This window comes from Manis pentadactyla, chromosome 6, assembly GCF_030020395.1.
Source record: "Manis pentadactyla isolate mManPen7 chromosome 6, mManPen7.hap1, whole genome shotgun sequence".
NCBI lineage: Eukaryota > Metazoa > Chordata > Mammalia > Pholidota > Manidae > Manis > Manis pentadactyla.
The window spans coordinates 146,458,004-146,481,083 of record NC_080024.1 but is presented as its reverse complement, the minus strand read 5'-3'; the positions used below and the strand labels follow the sequence as shown (position 1 = coordinate 146,481,083).

Sequence of the window (23,080 nt, the reverse complement as noted above, 5' to 3'; positions counted from 1 at the left end):
GCGGGTTAGAAAAAAGATTCTCTGTGCTGACCAGAAGCTGGGAGTTTATGGAGTCAAACCTCATACCTTGATTTCTGGGAGCTGCATGACTTCGGGGAAGACCTCGATGCAGTTGGAGTGAGCGACCACAGTGTGCGCGCGCCTGCAGTTCAGGATCGTCGTCGGGATGGCTTTCAGTTTGTTTCCACTGAGATCAATTTCTTCAAGTTCCTCCAGTTTTGCCATTTTACTAAAAAAGAGGAAACCCAAGGGGGAGAGGGTCATAAAATAATAAGGCAATTTAAAAAGAAAGAATATATAATGAGAATCAAAAGGGAAATGTACTGTGACTCTACCGATTATTGAAAGATTCACTTGTAAGTCATTTTAACAAACAAGACAATGTTTCCACTATTGCTTATGAGTCACAGAAATATTTTACACCTCCTTTCCTATGACAAAACAAAATCTTAAACTTCGACTCTTAAAATTGGCAACAAGAGGAAAAATGGATGTCCTTTTCCTCTTGAAACTCGATGTGTGAATTATCCTGGCAACAATCACTTTGCTGTGTAGCTTAGTCTGAACTCCAGTGAAAATCTTACTCAAATGGGCAAAAGTTAGCTTTAATCCAGTGTAAGTGCTGTAAAAGAGCTTAGTTTGAGAGTATAGTTTCTTGCCTTGGGACAGAAAACTCAAGGGGATATTGAGGAGAATAGGGCTCTACTCATACGAAGATATGTTTTCTCCTAAACCCCACTCCACAAATTCCTCTGACATCACTTGTGATGACAAGGTGGTGGTGAGAAGGGGGTCATCTGAATCATTTCTTGACCTGCTGGCAGTGCCCAAATTCAAACCATACCTGGAAGAAATTTCTCTCTACTCCTGCTAAGCATCTATAAAGAAGGAATCTCTCTGACCTCACCTTAATAACATGTCCTGATAAAATTTAACTTTTATTTAAGAATGTCTTTTATTATTCAATTTATAATACATAATTAACCTTAATAATATTAAGCAATAATTATAATAACCAAGTAAAGAAAAATTCCAGAGTTAGAGTTTCTTATATTTCCTGTAAATTTAGAGGGAAAAGCCATCCACCTCTATAATCCTATAATATCATTCTACCACTCCTCTGACCCTTTTTCTACCACTGGTGATGTTGGTCCCCAAGAAATACAGGATTCCCAGTGAGTGAAACTCCAACTTATGTGAGTCATTTAGTACACAGTTATTGGTATCTTCTCTGCTTGCTGTCATTTCATTTGTCACAATAAACCTTTAAAAAATTTAGCAAGAAACCTTTATTACTTTTCTTTCTATCATCTCTCAAATATGAAGGTTATCTTATTTGCTTATCTTGAAAATAAATGAATGTCGGAATATAAGAACTACATTTTTAGTCTTATGAAGTCAGATCTTTAAATGTCATAAACATGCAACATGGTTGAGGATACACTACAAACAACATTAGATACATAAGCTGTAAAGTAATCCATCTTGGGTAGTCTGAATTTGTAAGACTATTATTTGAATATGTTGTCACATTTTAAAAAGAAATATGGAAAAATCAATGTGTAATGGGTTATGAAAAAATGATTGAATGTACAGAAATCAGGCCCATGAAAGAACAAGTTAAAGGATTTTCCATCCCTCAACATAGAAATGGCCAGGGAGGGACTTAATTGGTGGGGCACGTTCTTCACTTCAGGAACCACTGGCTGAACGTCTACCCCAGGTCAGACCTCATGTAAGACCTGAGGCTAAAGGAGAAAATCATAGTCCTGACCCTTAAGGACCTCAGGGTCTTGTAGGGGAGCTAACGTGCCATATCACCATCCCCAGGGAGAAAGACATTATAGCAACACGGACTTTTATGAGGTACATAAAAAAATTCTCTGTACTTCGGGTGATTACAATTGGCATGAGTCACTGGGATACCCTCGGAATTTGAGCTGACCATCATTTCTCCTGCAGAACTTAGTGATTCACCATCTCAGATAGGATGAAGAGCCTTTCAGAGCTTTTACTCTTATGTGATTACCATGTTTTCTTCCAAAAATATCATCTCCTCATTCCACAGTAAAATAAAACACAGTAAAAAAAAAAGTCTGTTTTCCCTTAATTTGATGTTAATGATTAAAGAAATAAATATGTACCAAAAAAAAAATACCCACAGCAATACTTTAAGTGAATGTATAACTGGGCCTTTCTTCTTTGGGAAGAGTTTCAACAGCCTGGCAGCCTTGATGGCAGCAGAGGGACGCTGTGCCAATATTTCCCTTTGGCCCCGTGCTCAGTTGCACTGAGCAGCAGGACACCAGAGCAGTTAGCGTTTGCTTCTTTGATGTGTGGGTTCCAAGTCCTAACTTGTTAGATGGATAAATGCCAACAACATGGAAGTGGAGTAAATCCTTCATGGCAGGCTCTGTGTGTAGATTCATTCAAAGCTAGACATAATGCCATGGGCTCCCCAAAATTAGAAATTAAAATTGAAACAGAATTAAAAATGGAATCTCCTGAGAGCCATAAATTATATGTAATGCCACACAGTTTCTATGGTTGCACAGGCCACCACTGCTTTTTATACCACCAGCACAAAAACAAAAGCTAGTGGCTAATTAAGAACCTTCAGGCTCTTAGTTTATGTTCTAATTCCCACACACCATATTAGGTTGATTTTTCAAAAAATTAAGTTGACTGTTTAAAAAGAAGCAGACAAAAAAAACCCAACACCCATACCCACTAAATAACATACCTTATTTCAAAATCAAAAGAACATTCTAGTGATTGTGTCTTTAGATACATTCACATTAGACAAACTAACACATTTCTCTTTCGAGGAATGCTGATCATGGCTTCTATAAAAGACAACTGTGAACAAGAATCAGGTGGAAAAAGCTCTACGTTATCTACGAAATTAACATTTTAGTTTTGCCTACCCATCTATGAATCTACTTCAGAAATGCAATGAAGACTATTGCTCTGTGATCTTTTACCTTGCTGGAAAACTCTGAAGTCTGTTATAGGCCATATGAAGGATCTTCAGATGGGGGTGGCCTGTTAGCAAGGGCACACATTTATCTGTGAGGTTGTTCTTTGTCAAATATAGTTCCTGTAAGATGCTGTTTGTCTCTTCAGAAAGTGTGGCTGGAGGAAGGGTTTCCAGTTTGTTTGCAGATGCATTCAGGAATCTCAGGCTACAATGACAAAATGCAACAAAATCCTGCTGATAAGCCAGACTAGAATTCACAACACACCTAGAAATTTTCTGATTGATAGTTGGCATATTAGAAACTTGATCTAGAAACATGAATTTAAAGACAGGCCCTGGCTTTAGGAGGTATATGTATATGATGTAACCCCACTACCTATGATGAACACAATAGCTATCTATATGTGTTAAATACAAAAGGAAATAAATTTTTATGGAAGCACAAAGATGAGAACTGACTAATTTTGTAGCAGGTGAGGAGTAGAATGGAAAATGATATGATAAAGTTAATATTCTGTCTTAAGGAAGAGAAAAACAGTTGCCTATTTTTAAATAAAAGAGCTCTTATAGTAATAAAACAATTAGGCATTAGATCAGAGTACAACTAATCACATGGTTACTAAGTCCTTTTCAGTATGAAGTCTAAACCACATTTTACTGATATATATTCACAACTGCAGGAGATAATTTGCTCTGTATTAAAACAATGGAATATGATATAGCAGTGAAGATGAAGAACTATAGCTTTATGTATCAATAGGATGAATCTCACAAACAGAGTACCAAGTGAAGAAGCCATATTCCAGAGGATATACTGCCTAATTCCATAATTAGAGTCCAAAATCAGGCAAGACTGGTATCAAAAGTCAGGGAAGCAAAGCAGTGTCTAGGAGAGGCAGGACAGGGCTTCCAGTTTTTCTAATATAACATTCTGGTGCATGACCTAGTACTAGTCACACAAATATGTGTGCACTGTGAAAAAATTCATCAAGGGCTACACTTTGATTTGTATTTATATTATACTTCAATAAAATTTACATTAAAACAAACAAGATGTATATGCTATCAGTTATCTAAATGAGAGAGTGAACAACGGCTAAAATGTGAAGACCATTTCTAGACCTAAAAGAACTGAAACTTAAAATGTGTAATTCTTCCACAGTTATTGTGAAACACAGACAAATGCAAAATGCAAAGCTGGAGAACTGAAACAGAAACCTTTGATCGGGTTTCAAATCATTCAAAAGGGAAGGGAAGGACAGTGCAGGTACTGTTCAAGGCTCCCGAGTCAGACAGATGAGCTGCCTACCATGCATGGCTCTCCACTGTGTGCACTCCATTGTGAGGCTGCAGCAACTGGAGCCTGGAGCACTGAGCCCACAGGACTCACCTGCCACTGCCACCAGGTCAATGCTGCCTTGCCTCCCCACCTGGAACCACACTGTTAATGAACCACCTTCCTCTCGTTTCAAAACTACCTGGGTTTGAAACTTTCTGCACTATTTTCCCATATATTAGGAAAAAGAATAAAATAGTCCTTAAAAAGGAAGAATATGGAATACCAGGTACAGTTATTTTTAATGTTGGACAAAAAGAAGGCTTTGTATTCAGGAGTCATCACTGGGACTGTCATTCCAAACTCTCAACTCTCAATCCACCAATTTAATACTCCTCAATCTTACAACCCCAACATACTTTCTCTCTCTCTCTCTCTCTCTCTCTCTCACACACACACACACTCACACACACACACTCCACCCCAACTCCACTACTTATCTAAGGAAAAGCAGCTCCCCCAAAATAGAACATTTTCCATTAAAGAAACATGTATTCTGTTGACATTTTTTAAAAAAAGGAAGTTACAAAAGGCTTGTACAGACCATAAATAGTCATGGGAAATTATAGTCGTGTGTGCTACAGAGAAGAAAATAAAGGTCATTCATGCAGTTTCTGAAATGGTTTTGAACTAGGAAGAAAACCAGTTTCAACACCATAGTTCTGTAAAGTATTTTTATGAGTGTGTTTCTTTAGGTCCCATTTATATCACCTGCCTTAAATACACTGTTAAGAATTTATTCAATGTGGAATTTGAAAAAATTAAAATGCATTACCCTACATCATGGACTGAGGCTGGCTGGGAAACTACCTGACAGGCTCATTAAAAGAGCATTCTCTAGGAAATATGTAGTTGGGGTCATGTGTAAAGAAATGAGAAATTAATTCATGAATGCTTATATATTTTTAGGCCAGAAAAAGAGGGAATGTTGTTTTGAAAGGAAAAAAAGATTGACTAGTGAATGCTCATCTAGAAAGCTGCAAAAGGGACCTTAAACCCCTCACAACATCTGAATGAAGGGAAGAAAGTGATTTCAAAACAGACTTGTCGTCTCCTCTTGTTGAAATTTGCCATACTGAGAGAGCTATACACTCTCTAAGGGAAGTGAGGGGGGAAAGTCCTGTACCCTATCCCTACAGGAAATGAAACTACATGGGCTGGTTCCAAATCTGAACTTCAATAATTCGAACTGAATAAAGCCTGAATGAATCATCTGGTTCATTAAAAGAGAGCAAACAACTGGGCTAAAAAGATTTTTTATAATGGCCTTAGGAAAATTAAATTCAATATCCATCCTCTTAAAAATAAGACACTTGTCCCACAACCCCACAATGTTCCAGCAGGAGACAAATTAAGTTGTTTAAGAGTCTAGGTGTTGTACTTCCATAAGAATGAGCAACTACTTTAATTTTGAAAAATTTCTCCAGTACAGATAACAATTTTACTCAATAAATAGGGTGCATAACTCCACCCCTGCTTTCAAAACCTCCAAAAAAGCTAAATTCCTAAAGCACTGAAGTTGGTCTCAATTCAGTATAACATGGTCACCTCCTCAAGCTTCTCTCTTATAGGTTTCATGACAACTATATAAAAGATCTTTTAGTGTGCCAAGAAATGCTTCATCCATATAACCCTCTTCACTCTGCAGCCCTCTTTTGCTAATTAGAGAAAAAGCAGTATCATCTCATGGCTTTCCTTTCACTTGTAAAGTGCTCTGTAGACACCGCAGCTCTTTCCTATTTTTTATTTCATTTGGTTCTCCCACCATCCCGGAGGGGCCCCCCTCTTATTTGACAGATGAGAGACGAAGCTGAGAAGAGTCAAACTACTTGGAAACTGATAAATAGCAATTAGTGGCAGAGCCAGAAATAAAACCCAGATCCTATCAGTCTTAAGAGTCCACTATTTCCCTCATCTCTCTGAAATTCAAATGTTGAAAAACACTAATAATACAGACATTTTTGTGAGAATATTTTCATAGGCTCTTCAAAGAGCTTGGAGATGAAGCAGGGCACCTGATGTGCGGTGTAAAGACCACATGTGCACAACACTTAAACCCCATTCTTAAAATAACCTAATAAATAGCATAGGAATCAAAAGCTTTTCTTAGAGGAAAGTGAGAAATTCATAGAGAGAAGACACTCATAAATGGCTCCTGCCCTAAAGCACTTGGAAAGTTGCTCACAACAGCAATGAGGCAAACCCACTTCCTGCTTCTACAGCAATTGCTTTTTCCTTCCTTGGCACATTCTGTACATCTACTCTGGCTCATCTAAATTGTTTTGTTTTGTTTTATATTTGTTTGTTTGCTTTTTAGTACTTTCCCAGCATGCCCTTCAATTTTACAGCCAAATTCTGTCCTAACAAACAACAGGATTTGATAGGAAGTATGACAGAGTCACCTCTTTGTAGGCATATCAGGCATTCTGCATTTAAGTCATCTTTCTGGAGATCAGTACTGGAACTTGTATTCTGTTAAAATGCAAAAGGCGAAGACTCAAAGCCCAGCAAAGCTCTTCTACTTTCAGATAATCTCCTGCTTGCTGGCCCCCAAATGTTCCAGAAGTGTCAGACAAAACACTCTGAATTCCTTGTCCTTTGTGTGTACAGTGCAACACTTCTGATAATTTCATCTGTCTTCACAAGGCTGATAGCTCTTAAAGCAATAGCTTTCAAACTTTTATGATGGTAACCAAGAGTACAAAATATGTATTACATGACCACCCAGTACACATGCAACATACACATGTACAACTGAAACCATGATACAATACTTAACCTCACTCTTACACTGTTATTTTCTATCCTATTTAATAAAGTGCTAGTAGAAACCCACTTTACAGTTTGAAAAAAGGACCACAATCATTGTCTAGAAACCACCTAATAGAAGGGATTCCAAGTGAAGAAAAAATGCAGTCTAACAGAACTATTATTTTGGAGGGTCTAAAAATCTCCCTGCATTGGCAATAAAGATCAAGAGTTTACAAAATAATGGAACTAAAGTTAAGAATTGCTAAACAAGAACACAAAAGAATTAATTTTTAAATTAAGTGCAATTAATTAGTAATTAATTAACATTGATAGAATATTATAAATTAACCTGCAAACCTTATCCTAATTTCATCAGTCACCCACTGACGTCCTCTCTCTGGTCCAGGACCCAATTCAGGATCCCACCTGCATCTTGTTCCCATGCCTCCTTTGTCTCTTCTGATCAGTCTTTGTCTCAAATGACCTTGACACTTTTGTAAAGTATCAGACCGTTACTTTGTAGAATGTCTCCCAGTTTTGGTGTGTTTGATGTTTTATTATCATTAGAATGATGTGATACATTTTTGACAAAATCACACAGAAGTGAGGTTGTGTCCTTCTCAGTGCTGTGCCCTCCTATTAGAAGGCGCACGATTCTCAACTTCCATTTCCAGATATTAAGTAGGTCAGGGTAAACCTTCAAAAATATATATAAATAAGTATTCTGATGATTGGCCAAGCTGAGTCACTAGAACTGAGATAAGGGCCAGTAATCTGCATGTTCAATGAGTAATCTAGGGGATTCTGAGACATGCTTTAAGAAACAGTTTTATTCCACTCTGGCTCTCAAAATATCAAACTTCACAGAATAACTCTCTTCATTAAAAAAAAAAAATAGTGTAGGCAACCTAGCTCTTCAAAATGCCAGAAATAACTGTCTCTGCCAAAAGGCAGTAGTTGTCATGGTCAATCGATCACACTTTCCCAATTTTCTATTCCTTTTTAGTCCCCTTGATATTTACACGTTGTATCTGAATCACTAAAACGTATGGTCTATAATATGACTAATACTTGGGGGTATTTAATAATTACCATGTTCTTCATTTGCACATACACTTCCCCCACCCCCACCCTCTAATACCTTGTTCTGCTTCAGCCAGGGATAACAACAGACCCTGAGGTCCACCCATAACAGCAGTCTACAACTCTCCTTTTTAACGGGTCTGCTGTGGCTTTTTAATTAGACTGACATTACCAGTAGTTTTCTGGCCATCAAATGCGTGTGCAGATGTGAGATGGACAGTCAGCCACCACCAAGGTCTCAGGAACAACAGAAGGAGGGCAGTACCTCACCCATCCTGGTGGGCCATAGGGAATATCTACCATCTATTGATGAAAACTGATTATTTGAAACTCTCTTTCCATAAACAAATCCTCAACTCTAAGCAAAAAAAGGTAAGATGAGAAATCTAGGCAGGTATGATCCAGATTTGAGTATCTGCCAGCTCACCCCACAGAACCAAATCCTGCCCTAATCATAAGCTGTGAAATTACATTCAACTTCTCAGCAACATATGGTCCATCATATTTCACATGTCTATGGCTTCTGAGCTGCCAGTGCAAAGCAAGTTGAAATAAGCCAAATTCAAAGATGAATATGGAGAGTAAACCCATAAACTGAAATTGCTGACTCAAGTCATAAGAATTTTTAATAAAATTGATCTAAAGTTTTCAGAAGATAAAGGTACTACTAAAACTCATCTAATTTAAAACACATACCCCTTTCTTATTTGGTTACCAAATGCCAGGTGGGACAGGTTAATATGCACCATTCTAACAGACAGTTCATGTAATTTAAAACATGACAATGGTTTTAGCAGGCCAGATTCTGAGTTGAAGGAACACTTCCAAGAAAGAGTTAAAGTTCAGTCTTTTGCTCTGTGTTCAATAACGCATGTTGTTCTGACAGTCTCTTGAAGCTTCCAAGGACAAGTTCTACTTAAAGCACACACTATGAACCACTTACAACTTATGAAGACTTGTGTTCAGGCCCTTTCCTCAGTTATGTGACCAAACACAGAACTGATAACAATAATTATTACCAAAAACAAAACAAGGAGTATCTATATAGTTTTAAGGTTTGTACTATAGAAAAGAATTAAAGCAAAACACAAATTAAGCACAAATTTGTACAAAGTTTCGATTAAGATTTGTACTATGGTAAAGAATTTAAGCAAAGTTTCATCACCGCCTGAAGCTGCTGCTGAACCCCAGCTCTGTATGGGCAACAGCAGACTGCTGTTCCTCAGATGTGCGCCTCAATTACAACCAACCGTGTGATCATTTTCCTTCTCTTTTGCCCTCTCAAGGCCTCCTTTTACTAGGGTTTATTGTGCACTTACTTCAAACTCTGCATTAGATTGCAAGCTCCTGGACAGGTAATACCCACATAAGTCGCTTTTCAATCCCCTGCAGCACCCAGGAATGTGACTTAGATTTACTAGTCCAGTGAGATGAAGGCCATCCTGAGCCATGTAAATGAAAACCAGTCTCAACTGAACCATGGCAAAGAAGCTGGTCACAAAGGTTCTTTTCTTAAAAACCTTCTTTAATATTTTAAACTTCATGGTCTTTGGATTAGCCTGTCCCACACTGTCAGTTAATTCCCTCCCCCAAAACTCATCACACCAAACACACAGTATCTCTACATTTTCCTCAATGTAAATTATGCCTCAATAAAAAACACAATAAAAATTTTTTTAACTGAGGTAGATAAAACCTCCATTATTTAGGTTTTAGAAGGGGTTAAATAGAAGTATTAATCCTTTAAGAAGCAGTAAAAGTTTGGTGAGGAAAATTCATTAAGTATTCTGTGTTTGTCTTCCAACAAGTGAAATAGCATGTCATTCAAAAGAACTAACTGACTTACCCCACCCCCTTCATAATCCTATTTGCCAAAGAGAACCAAGCCTCTTAAGAGTCATGACTAATATCAGTTGTTCCACTGTGCTGGAGAAATGGCTATTGTGTTGGTTGGAAAACAAAGTCACTGAAATATGACTTCTTGAAACAGTTTACTTCAGCCTTTTTTTGGTCATTTGCTTTTCTCTCATAAAATGAAAGCAGGATGCTTGCTCCTTCTAATTCCCCTGGACCCTTTACTCCAGAACTTCCCTGTGCCAGAAATACAGTTAGCACAGCTGCCCTCCTCCTAAGGCCTGCAGAGGCCAGCTGTTCCTCCCATCACAGTCCCTATTTTCCAAAATGCAGTTGGCTCTGGATAGGTTCATCCATTCAGACAATGGGAATTTCTGCCTACAAGCCTTTAGTTTAAACTCTTAGCTCAGCTTACACTGTTCTCCATGATAGCAATGTCCTCTTTCAGTGGCCTGATTTCTGTCCTAACTTTTCCATGTTGCATTACTAGAAATATTTCAGTTTACACATCCTTCCTTTTCCAACTTACAGATTCTACTGGGAACTATTATACAACACAGGAAATCAAGATTCAGAGTGATGACCTGCACGAGGTCACAAAGTCAATAGTTCATGCAGTGGTTCTTGACCCTGGAGGTCAGCAGAATTACCTGTGGAACAATCTGAATTACGGCTGCCCCACTCAAAACCCCGTCTGAACATGAAAACACAGCCTCTTCTACTATACCTATGAGCTCCCTCAGGGACATGTGGGATGTGCCCTGGCACCAAGGAGATAAAGTGACTGCCTAGTGACTGCCTCTAAAAGATGAAAAATATAAAGAATTGTCTTTTTAAAATTAAATCCTCAGAAATGAAGAATGATTATTTTCTACTGGAGAGTTCAAGTACTATTTATCTACTCTACTATTCCTGAACTTAGCAGACTTGGCCAGATTCAGAAATGGTTTTATCTCACTCAAAGACTCCTAAAACCTGAATCCATCTGTTTCTGCAGATTCAATATAGATCCACAGGAGAACAAGTGGATTCTCATTATAAAACTGCACTCAAATTTTGCCTTGTTAGCCTTATGAAAGAAAACACAGGGTTTCAGCATACCTTGAAACACTGCTCTTTCTGCCAGGGGAATGTTATAGCACTGGTCAGCTACAGTGTAACAGTCCCAGTTCCTCACAATTCGGTTACTTCTCTATAATTATTCCAGTAGGAAATCATTGTAACTTAAAATAAATACAGAGAATAAATGTTTTTTAAAATGAGGAAGACAGAACAAAAGGAAACGGTAGGAATGCTAGAAATGTTCTCCACCCTGACCTGAGTGACGGCCACATGGGTATTACATACGTGAAAAACTTCACTGAGCAACGTGCTTAAGAGTTGAGCCCTTTTATGATTATATGTACCGCTTGATAAAAAAATGTTTTTAAAAAAAAGGAAAAGGAGAGGAAAGAAAATGTAAGCCCAAGAATTCAGGTAGTATTTAAAATTCCTTAAATTTTCCTTCTTTCATTAAACAAGTATTTGTTGAGCATCTTCCTCTATTCCAGACACATTAAGAGACATTTGTTAGACACACAGAATTCATAATCTAATAGTGGGGATAGATAAGCAAACAAGAAATTGTGATGCAGTGTGTGATGGGTATTACGACAGGAGGAAGCACACGGGTGTGGGACACACGGTCAGGTATGTCAGGTATGTCATTCCGTGTCGGAGGACCAGAGTTCTCAGACAGTTATCTCACCCACAGAAAAAAAATCACATGCTGAAGTGTATCTCAAATTTATTTTTTAAGGCAGAAAGACCCATCAGTATTTCCTTCTCTTAGAGAAGCACAAAATTAAGCAACTTTTTGGTCTTCATCATGAGGTACACTCTAGATCTTTTGTATCATCTCTATGGTCACTCACTAAAAATAAACATTAGAAGAGGTCAAAATGATTCATGCCATTAGGCTATAAGCAGTTTAGTATAATGCACAAGGGGTCTATAGCCAACAGGATGTTCCAAAGTAAGTCAACACAGTTACTTAAAGCTTTCTTTGAAGAAAGTTCTGAACTGGCAACCCTTCCCTTCAAAGAGTAACAATTTCTTTAACTACTTTATGAAACAAGTTGTTTAGAAAAACTTGTTTGTACAAAGGAAAATTATTTTAATGCCAGGGGAAAACTGTTGTAAAGATAGGAATAACTAGTTAAAAACAAAAAGAAGATAACTAAGCAAATTCTCACAAATATGTGAAAGCAAAAACAGAGAATCATGATAATTAAGCTAAGACTGGAGCATCCTGCCCAAGTTTTGACCAGGTAACAAATTTCTCATCCGTGTTTCATACCTACGCTCCCACAACACACGCTTATGAGCAACTCAACCCATTCCTCCCCAGAAAGCAGCAAAATTAAAGATAAATCTACAGGATATCCCCCACCTCCACCCCCTATCGAACAGAGAAGTAGCTGACAAAACCATTTTCTTCATAAGTCTTGGGTAGACAGATAATCCAAAAGTCCACACAAACGGTCTCCAATCACGTAAAGCAAGAGTACTAACAAGCAGGCTCTGGACAAGGCAGGTGAATAACCGAAACAAACAAGCCACTTCACCTGTCGGCCTTCATCAGCAGGGTTGGTGGCAGCTCCAGGAGCTGGTTGTGCTGAACATCCAAGACCTCCACGGAGGTTTTCTCCAGCCTCTCAGGCAGCCTTGTCAGCAGGTTGTGTCCTGCCAGGAGTTTCCGGAGACTGCTATTACAAAATAAGCTGCGGAAAGGGACAAGACAGAAGGAGAGTTACTTAGAGCTAATTTGGGATAAAGAATAAAAAATGAAGAGGAGTAGAAGCATACTTTAATTATCTCTCCAAAAAGCATAAAGTCATTCAGAGAAACTGCAAATTCACTTTAACACAAGCTCAAACTTGGAGCTCTTTATGTTCCAATACTTTCCGTACTTTAAACAAAAGTAAAAGAGGGTAGGAAAAAACTACTACACTAATTTAACAATGAAACTCTCCTCAGTAAAGAGAAAAAAGTTTCACAGAAGAAGATACTGAAGAGAACTAATTTTACTAGGTAAGCTTTCAAGGGTTATATTATAGGCTTCTCAAGGTAGGGCTTGTGTCTTGTGTTACCCTGGAACACCAGGTGTTTTACCCACAACAGATTCTGAACAAATACAGTCAAGTAATTTTTACCTGTAAGATCAACACTAAATAAAGATTCTTCTATCCAACTAAACTTTTACAAACACCAACAGATGAAATGTGACATTTTTCCTCAGTTTCATTTTACAATCATTATTTCTCTTTGCTCACTTCTCTAAGTCTGTTTATTTTTCTTTTTGGTTTAATTCTAAAGTAGACTCCCTCCTAAAGAGAATAGAATGTTACTCCACTCTTCTTTTTTTTTTTAGCCTTAAAGAGCTCTTTGGAGGCCTTGCTGTGTTTTTGAGGGTTATGACAAGTGCAACCAATGCTTGTAAATCTAGTGTAAACTCACTTTATGACCAATTCAGACGTCAATAGTTGTAGAGAATAAAACAGGTCCTGGTTAAGTTAAAACACAGAAATCTGGGGGCTTGGAAAATGAGGTTATAATGTGTATCAGGATCACTTTGGACTGAGAATTCATTTGCACTGCTGTCCAAGAATGAGGCTTCCTCATCCAGCTCTTGGTTTCCACCATTCTGACCTCCCTCACTGCCTCCAAAGCTGTGAAAATCACTCTACATTATGGCATAACTTCATTCACGATAAAGATCAAAACTATACTCTGTTCACAAAGATGCCAACTACTTATTTCAGTGCTGTGATACCATGGGCCACCAGGAAAGATATCTGACATGCCTGACTTTGAAGATTTAGATATCAATGGGACAAGACAGATTATCCAGGACTGTCATTCAATCACAGTTATCACAGGAGGCAATCTCTATAACGGTCACTTCAACCCAATAATTCAGGATTTGGTTCACCATTTGACTGTCTTGCTGGGCTTGGGGTATAATTTAGGATTGTTAGAGGGTAGAATGGGGTTATTTATTATACACTCACACACACACATTTTACCCTTAAATAAATGGATAACTGAAAGACATGAAAAAATCTTGATTTTTCCAAATAAAAAAAGTAGATATGATAACAGTATTAAATGATAATGACTGGATATAGTTCAATTCTTTTGGATACTTACTGTCTGAGCATTAACATAACTTCTCTTCCTTTTAATACATTTCCTTCTAAATGTTCATTTGTTCTGGCAAACCTTTCACACCATTACTTTGGTAAACAAAGCTTGAATATTAAATCAACTTCTAATGAATGACTGTCTTGCCTAAATATCAGATCAGTGGTAGGGCTGATAGAAAGTCTGCAACTGAACAACTTGATAAATGAGAACACAATACATACTGTTCTTGTCCCATGTGTTAAACACACACACACACACAAACACTGTTTAAATTTCTTGACAACAGCATCTGGGATTTGCTTTGAATGAGCATTTGTTTGGATTCCAAAAAAGCCTGTACTAAGGCAAAGCAAATCAAAGATTAATTAACTTTGGAGAAACTGGATAAAATATCAGTTATCGAGTATTTATTTAATTGTTGGTTTATGTATATAATATCTTTGTTGTAGCCTTCAGTGAAATAGAAGCCTTAGACGCCAATGTGCCATCTGTTGGATTGGGGGAAGAGAAGAGAGAAAACAGAAGGAAAGATAACAGTAAAAGATTTTTTTCAACAATTATTTTTTCTCCATTAGTAGTTGCCTGTTTTGATTTTTTGTTGTCTTCTAAAAGGTTCTCTCTTTCTCTCTCTGTCTCATGCACACACACTTCTGTCCATCCACAAGGCACATCACCAAAGTCCTCTTGATAATGGTGATTAGCTGCACAGGATCAACTAAATGCTCAATTAACATAAAACTCTAAAGTGGAAAGTATTTTCAAACAGATTGGATTTACAGGTATAATGTATGGCTAAGGGACAAAATTAAATTATAACTGAGTATTCCAGGGATTAAAAATGTAATTCAGATTTATTTTATGAGATCTATATTCTAAGACAGTATTATCCAATGGAAATATAATACAAGCCACATATGCAATTTAATTTCTATAGCCACATTAAAAAAAGCAGAAAGAAACAAATTAATTTTTATGTTTTATTTGACCCAATATATACAAGATATTATTTTAACATGTAATTAAGGTACAATATTACTGAGATATTTTGCATCCAGTGTGTATTTTACACTTCAGCACTTCTCAATTAGGACTAGCCCACATTTCAAGTGCTGAATAGTCACATGTGGCTACTGGACAGCATGGATATAAAATATTTTAATTATCATGGAGAGTTCAATAGGACAGCACTGGAATAGGCTACCTTTTGGTTACTAATTGCGTGACTGGTCACTAACATTCCAGTAGTATTTTGTACCACAATTAGTCAACTTGAAGATATTTGCATCTGTGGACACTAGATATAATCACATGGCTGTTTTACAAATCTTGCCATTAAAGTGAAAATTAAGAAATAAAAATAACAACACATATTGAGAGACAAGAGAAGGAAAGAAAAGTTCTTGGACTTTTACTCCAAATTTCACACCAACAAAAACAGAAATCTAATTTGCTCTTTCTATGTTTAATGACCTAATAATCTTTTTTTCCCCCAAAGTTATGCTTGAGGAAAGCCAAAAATTATTTGTGGGTAAGGTAGACATGTTAAATCAACAGAAGTAGAAGATTCTGAAAGATTAGGATAACAGAGGTAAACCAATCATATTGTTTGCTAAGTCTTCAAACATTTCTTTTGGCTTATTTAAACATTCCCAACAAGCACCACCATCTGCAGGGCTTTGAAAATTCTGGCTTGACAGTCAAAGCATCACTCCACTCCTCACAACATGAAGAAAGTTTATTACTTGAAGACACCAGATGAGGTAAAAGATACTAAGTAAGGTTCTAAAATAAACTCTTCTAGGGGTTCATAATAACAAGCTAAAAACTTGAATAAGCAATTTTTAAAGCTGCTTATCTAATCTGAGATTTTCTCACTTGATCTGTCCTACTCACCGGGCAGGAAGTTCACATATTTGATTGTGGCCAATATCCAAAACTTCTAGCTTTCGGCTTTCACATACCCACTCAGGCACATTTTCTAAGCAGTTCCTAAATATAAGAATATACAATTTTTTCTTTGGTTGTCATTTGGCCTAAAATGTGGTTCAAAACTCAAAATAATACATAGACTAAATATAGTTCAAATAAAATGCCAAAGCACAGTGAGTATAAATCAAAAGGATATATGTATTCAGTTTAATCTAGAAGCAAATATGATAAGGAATAAGGAAGAAAGAAAAAGTAGAAAGGACATAGTTATATATATCTGTATCCTGTCTAAAGTCTTAAAAAAAAAAGGTTGGTTCCCAGAATTGCTCTCCTACAACATCTATAAGCCCAGGTAAGTTTAGGGAGAAGATGTCTTATATTGGAAAAAAAAACAAACTAAAACTATACACTACGTCCAGTTAAGTCAAGTAAGGCAAATGGCATAAAAGAGGTTTATTTTCCAATATACATTTTTACCCTTAACATTAAAATACTTCTCAATTCCAGTAGGTATGAAAACACAGCCATAGGTTAATGGGAAGAAATAGCAGAGAAAAGGTATACTGACTCTTAAGACTCTGAATTAATGATCTGAAAATTTTTACTTAGGCACCAGATGGCAATTATGATTATCCGAAACAAGTGAACTAAACTAATGATGACTTTAATTATTAAGTCAACTGACCAACTCTTAGACAAGTCTACTATATTTGAATGTCTCCCCAGTCATAGAGGGCTAGCCTTTCATTGTTTTTTTTTTTGAATATGTGAAATGACCAGGCCAAGGAAATCAAAAATGTTATGTATATTATGACTACAATTGTTTAAAAACAGATAAACAGTTTTGTGAAAAACCTAGGACAAAGACAGTATTAGAGAAAATGTAAAAATAGTTCTGATGTTAGGGTGGTGGCATTATGTGTTATTTAAAAATCATGTTCTTTAAATTCAGCAGCTATATCAACTTTTCTATTAAACTATAGAGAAGAAGGCATTGTTTTCTGTTTAATGTCTGTAGTCACACACAGTTCTGGCTTTGAAAGACTGACACATTATTTTATTTTACAGTGGTTAACCTCTAAAATCCCTCAGTAAGATAGGAAAGTGAAGGCCCACTCATTATATGCCGCCTCAAGACAGAGTAACACACTCCTCTAAGTGATACAGTCACCTGGAACTCTGAACGCTGAGGACCTCTAAGGACCTACTAACACTATAATGAATGACAGCTCAGTTACGGAGGCAACATAAATACAAAAGGATGAGGTGAGCTTCTCAGAGCTATGGGAGGGAAATCAGAGGTTTTCTAGGACTAAGTCTTATGGTTTGAGAGGTAGATAAAGCAGAGCAAGTTACAGTGCAGTTCTTGACATGGGAGTGACAAAAGAAAGACAAACAGCATTTAAGTGGCAGAGTTCAGGGACATGCACAATACAAGAGATTCCAATTCAGTCTCAGGGGTTTCATGGAAACCTTTGCCAATTACATCCTATAAATCAAATGAAAACATTCACTCGATGGCCAACTATATGAACTAAGGCTATCCCTTCAAGATACTTTACACACCCATGTATCCAAACCCCATTCCAGTATCATATAATCTTGACTGAGAAATTATCAAAATAGCTAGATTTTTGTGTTTTCATGATGAAATGCAAATTGTGCACCTGACAAATTACATTAGCAGTTGTATCGAATTTTATACACTGAAACGAGCTCACAAGTGTCATGTTGAGAAAAGCCACACAGTCCCCTGTACTATGGTTGTTCAGAAAATTTTCGATTATTTATTCTGAAATTGTTAAAAGTAAGTTTCAGTTTTAGTGTGTTAAGATTATTAAAGCATAATTTGTGTAAATACATGCCTGTGCCTTCAGGAAAAAGTCTGTAATATTTGTGGGAACTGGAGCACATCTGACACACTGCAGTAGTGAATTTCTATAAAAGGCAAGAAGGTCGGCCTTTCTGCAAAAGAGCTGAGAAAAGTGAGTAGGCTGTACAGAAATACTACTTTGATAGGCTATTGCTACTTTCTAAGGGTTCTTAGCAAGGTGATGTATGTGCAAAATAACAGAGAAGGGGAAAAACCAGAGTTAGAGCACATTAAAAAAAAATGAAATTAACATCATTTCAGGGAAAGCTATGAAGATATGGTTAATATAATTAAAGAACTACTGGATCTTCCAACCATATATAATCCTCAACTCACGAATCTTTATGTGGTCAAACTGGTGCCCACACTGACACAACTCTGATTCTTCTGATTTGAGCTACAGCACACAAACGTAGTTACTTTAACTGGCAGATAATTATATACATTTTCAGAGAATAAGTAGAAACTATTAAATTTAATTTGTATTATTTACCTTCAAAATATATAAGAAGTTTTTATGCATAAGCTCAGACAGAATCATCTAAATAACTGTCAAGCACACTCTATAGTTCTCTAGGACTTGGCTTCTTACCTTGAAACGTCCATGTAGGACAGATAATTTGGAACTGGGTAAACATCAAGTTGAACAAGTTCTAGGAGGCAGAAAAAAAAACACAAAAACATTATCATTCAAGTGACACAGAGACTCTTGTTCTATGTAGAATATCATTAATGGGCTTCATTCTCCATTGTTTAGGTTAGGAGGTACAATACATCTACTTATTCAACTTGGAAACTACCATAAAGTACAGAGAACTTCTAATTTAATCACAAGATCTTATTTAGAGATCAAAATTAATTACTCATTCTATTTTCTTACCTCTTTCCCTACCACTTACTGTGGCTCTCATCTTGTTATATATGCTAAGCTAAATTTTATCTATAGAAGATTAATTGTAGGAATACAGCTTTTTTACATTCAGTGTTCTTTCCATAAAAGCAAACAAATCCTGGCTTTTTTCTTTTTCATTCTACAGAAACGGCACTCCTGAGGGTCATAAGTGACTTCCTCTACTCAAATCTGAAAACCCTTCCTCAAACTAGGAAATGTGATACCACCATCCACCTACGGGTTTTGTTTCTCGGACAAAGTAGTTTCAAGACGTCCTTCCGCTTCTCTAAACACTCACCAGCAACCTGGTTGCCCACTCTGGCACCAGCTAACTATGAGGGTTTAAGACCACTTTTGGAACTAGTGCTCTTTTCTTTCCCAGTTGCCATAGTTTCAGGTACCACCTCTGAGCAGATGAGTCTCAAATCAACATCTATGGTCCTGACTGCAAGTTCCCACCAGCTCACATGAAGACCATTACACTAACCTGGACTAGTGTTGAGGAGGATTCCTCCACTCTTCTCCCGCAAATGCTCTCTGTGCACAACTTTGACACTAACAGGTCTTACACATCACATCCATCACATCTCCACCATGTAAGAATCTCCACTGATTCTCTATAGCTTAATGCACTTGCTTTAAAGCTTTACCATCTGACTCCAAGCCACACATCCCACAATTACTCCTTACCACTCTCCAGCAGGCACCTATGAGGTCACAATTCCCTGTCTTCTCCCATCTGCCAAACAAACCACATTCAGATTCTTTTCTCTTTGACACACACTCCAAATCCTGTAACTCTTCAGTGACCTGTAGCTATTTGAGGTTTGGCTTGTTTCCAGAGAGATGATGGTGAACTCATTTTTAAGAAACATTCCCTTAGCCTTAGAACAGATGCACTATGCTATACATAAAACAAATGATGGAGGAAAATTTGTTCAACTTGTAGAGTAAATAATTGTCATTCAGTTTTTTGCTTGCAGGAAATTTAAATCTTCACTTTATCAAACATATGCCCGTATAACCTTTTCTTTTTTTAGAACTGTCATGATTTTCAGATTTTGAGGAAGAGATCTCATCAAATGAATAAGACTTGCTTTGTGGTGTCTCTGTGGGTATATAATTCAGGTTTCTCTTAAGATTAGTTCCTTTGACAGTGGAACACTGAAATCTGAGATCCTGAATGGAGTCTAAAAGGGACCTTTCTTTCATTTTCACTCCCCAAAATTGTATCATAGTTCCAGATTTACGGCCTCAACAAGGTAGCCCAGGAATTAGTTCGTTCCCCTTTCAGCAGAGGAGCCAAATGAAAAGTGTGAGCAACTTATGTAAATATCACAATATGAGAAATACAAGTCAGGAACCATAAAACCTTCTTTTTTGATTCCTTTCAATACCATACCAGCATTCTTCATTTACGATTTTTATCTCAGCAAATTTTTAAACTTTTTTTTTTATTAAGGTATCATTGATACTCACTCTTATGAAGGTTTCACATGAAAAACAATATGGTTACTACATTCACCCATATTATCGAATCCCCCCAAACCCCAATGCAGTGACTGTCCATCAGTGTTGTATATCTTAGCAAAATTTTACACTTATTTTATTAAATGAGGAAAGTAACTTCAAAGCAAGATAGAGATGATGGTGCCAAGTAAATCCTTGGAACCAAAGAGAAGCTCTAAGTTCATCTCTGTTACGTACCATTAGAAGAGGCATATAGTGCTTTTAGAACATAGCCACAGATGTTTAACGTCACCAGTTGATTCCTTTCACAGTGTAAAATTTCAATGTTGTTGAAAATCATAGCATCTAGATCACCAAGTTTATTGTCACGCAGATCAAGCTGAGTAACATGCTGGAGAAAGTCCACTTCATCTGCTATTAGCTTCCTGATTATGTTCAGTCTTGAGGGGAAAAGGACACAAAGACTACAATTAACCACAATGCTATAAATACATGGCCACACCCTAATATGCCGAGGTAATGAGAAGGGATTCAAGTCTGACTATGTGATAGTTCTCTGTGATTTCTCTAATCTCACCATCTAGGCCTTCCTTAACTGGCCAGATTCTCGGGCTATTTTTATCTACAACCCCACAAAGGTCTTAACCTTGACAATATAGTCAGAACCACAGTTTGGACTGCAAAGGCTGGAAGAGAAATATGCATACTGATTTTACCTTAATTCATTTCAAGAAGGAAAAAAAGAAACACTTAAAACATTTATTTTCAAAGAATTTGATTGAAAGAACACAGAACAAACCATTAAGCACATTACTACTAAATATTTAAGGAAAAATAATTAGTGAGCAGGTAGATGAACAGTTCACATGGGACAGAATTAAAGGGCAAATGTTGGGGCAGGGGGGAAATGAACGGAGCCACCTATGCACCAGAGGTAAGAAGGCAAATATATGGATTTTTCACTGGCTCAGGAGAAAAGACTGACTACCGAAACTATCTCTATCATTGAATTACTGTTTGAAAGAACCAAGTACAGAAAATACACAATGTGGCATCTAGATTCACTGAGAGATTGTGAAACACAGGACAATGACTCGGATTAAGTCTAGGATAGAGCAAGACAGAGGGAAAGCCGGCAGACCTCAACCACGAGAACTAGTTAGGATAACAGACTGAAGCTGCCACGGATGAGCCACCAACAAGAAGTAAGTAGTAATGGGGCCCAGGAATTGACGTAACAAAGACAAGCAGAGCTTCAAAGGGAGAGAAATATATGGAAATTCCAATTCCTTGTTTCCTAGGCTATGCCCAACTCCTTTATCAAAAAACAAGAGCCCTGTACTTCTCATCACAAAGCCAACAAAGTGCTGGGATCATGCACGTGGTTAGGAGAGCATTAATATGAAGACTGGACCTTAGAAAAAAGCCAAAGGTACTCAGTAGTGAATTTCTGCCCTTTGAAAAAATAAAACAAAGTGATGGTAACTTTATTATTAATAGCAATATCATAAAGTTATTGAAACACAAGGATGAGTGACAGAGAGCAAAGAGCTAGGATTTATCAACCTGCAAGCACAGCATACAGCCTCTTCAAATGTCCCCAAGAGGATTTTCTTTTTCTTCCTCTTCTCTTTTATTCCAGATTGTAAGATTAAAAAACTGGCCTCAACCCAGCATTTTGTCTATTTCTAAATGCTCACTAGATTACTAGAATATATGCACAGAATAAAAAGAAAAAACAAATCTCAGTTTGGATACAACAGACTACAGGAATTGAAAAAAATGGCCCAGTCTTCCTAATTTACACTGTAAATAACCTTCATACTGTGGTATTAGCATCTTCATCCCCACTATGACTTAACTGTATTAACACTAAAATTATTAAAGGATTGGTTTAATGAGAGGGATGTTGTTCCTATTGTTTGCTTTATATTGCCAAGTCCCTTCAGGATGCAGATATCAAAAATTTTTAGTTGACACAAAAATACAACTATTTAGGATGAACTTTTATAATGGCAAAATGTGGTTAAAATTTCCTTCCCCCACTCCCCTCAGTTAATACAGGCACTTTATTTGTCACAAATATTCACTGAACATTATTAAGTGTAGGTACGCAGTATGACAGAGCATGTGTGATGTTCTAGCTCCAGATGGCTGCTCAACACTTGGCACATATGACCTTGAGCAAGTCACCTAACCTCTTCATTAAGTCTAATGCTAATCTGTAATCTAATACAGGCAAGCTGAGAAAGTCACATGACTACATGTGCCAGGACTTTGCAAACAATGAAAGTCTACGGTGGTGATGATGATGACCTATGGCTTCATGTCAATCAGAGATGAATAAAATGATGTGTTTGTCAACAGACTTAATAATTTAGTAAAGAAAATCACATATGCTTTAAAACATGAAGTATAAATACTATAACTATGTGATAAGTGCCATAAATGATGTATAAAATACAGAGAATGGCCTAAAAAGATGCAATGGAAGAGGAAGCATCTCATCAGAATCCCAAGGGCAGGCAGAATCTAATAGACGTCAGTGGGAGAAGACAGCAGCCCACAAATCCATGAGTTAGAGCAGAATATCATCTGCATGGAAGAATTTCACGCACGAGTGCAGGAGTCCTGCAGAGTGCTGGGCGTGTGATGTGAGTGTGAATGTGGCTACAAGGTGTGTTAGTTAATGTGTAGTTACCAAGTACTGTCCTGATTGAGTGC

The 23,080-nt window shown here is 37.1% G+C and overlaps 1 protein-coding gene across 1 annotated transcript in view; it reads right to left on the bottom strand.

Annotated features, from left to right (window-relative positions):
- The window catches only part of PHLPP1 (PH domain and leucine rich repeat protein phosphatase 1), a 218,964-nt gene that overhangs the window by 24,482 nt on the left and 171,402 nt on the right, over positions 1-23,080 (bottom strand). Inside the window, exons 7-12 of the mRNA XM_036876709.2 lie at positions 20,594-20,796; positions 18,587-18,647; positions 16,086-16,181; positions 12,611-12,766; positions 2,985-3,185; positions 67-229 (exon numbers count right to left, since the gene is read on the bottom strand). Coding sequence (XP_036732604.2) covers positions 67-229; positions 2,985-3,185; positions 12,611-12,766; positions 16,086-16,181; positions 18,587-18,647; positions 20,594-20,796 — 880 coding nt within the window. The remainder of the gene's footprint in view (positions 1-66; positions 230-2,984; positions 3,186-12,610; positions 12,767-16,085; positions 16,182-18,586; positions 18,648-20,593; positions 20,797-23,080) is intronic.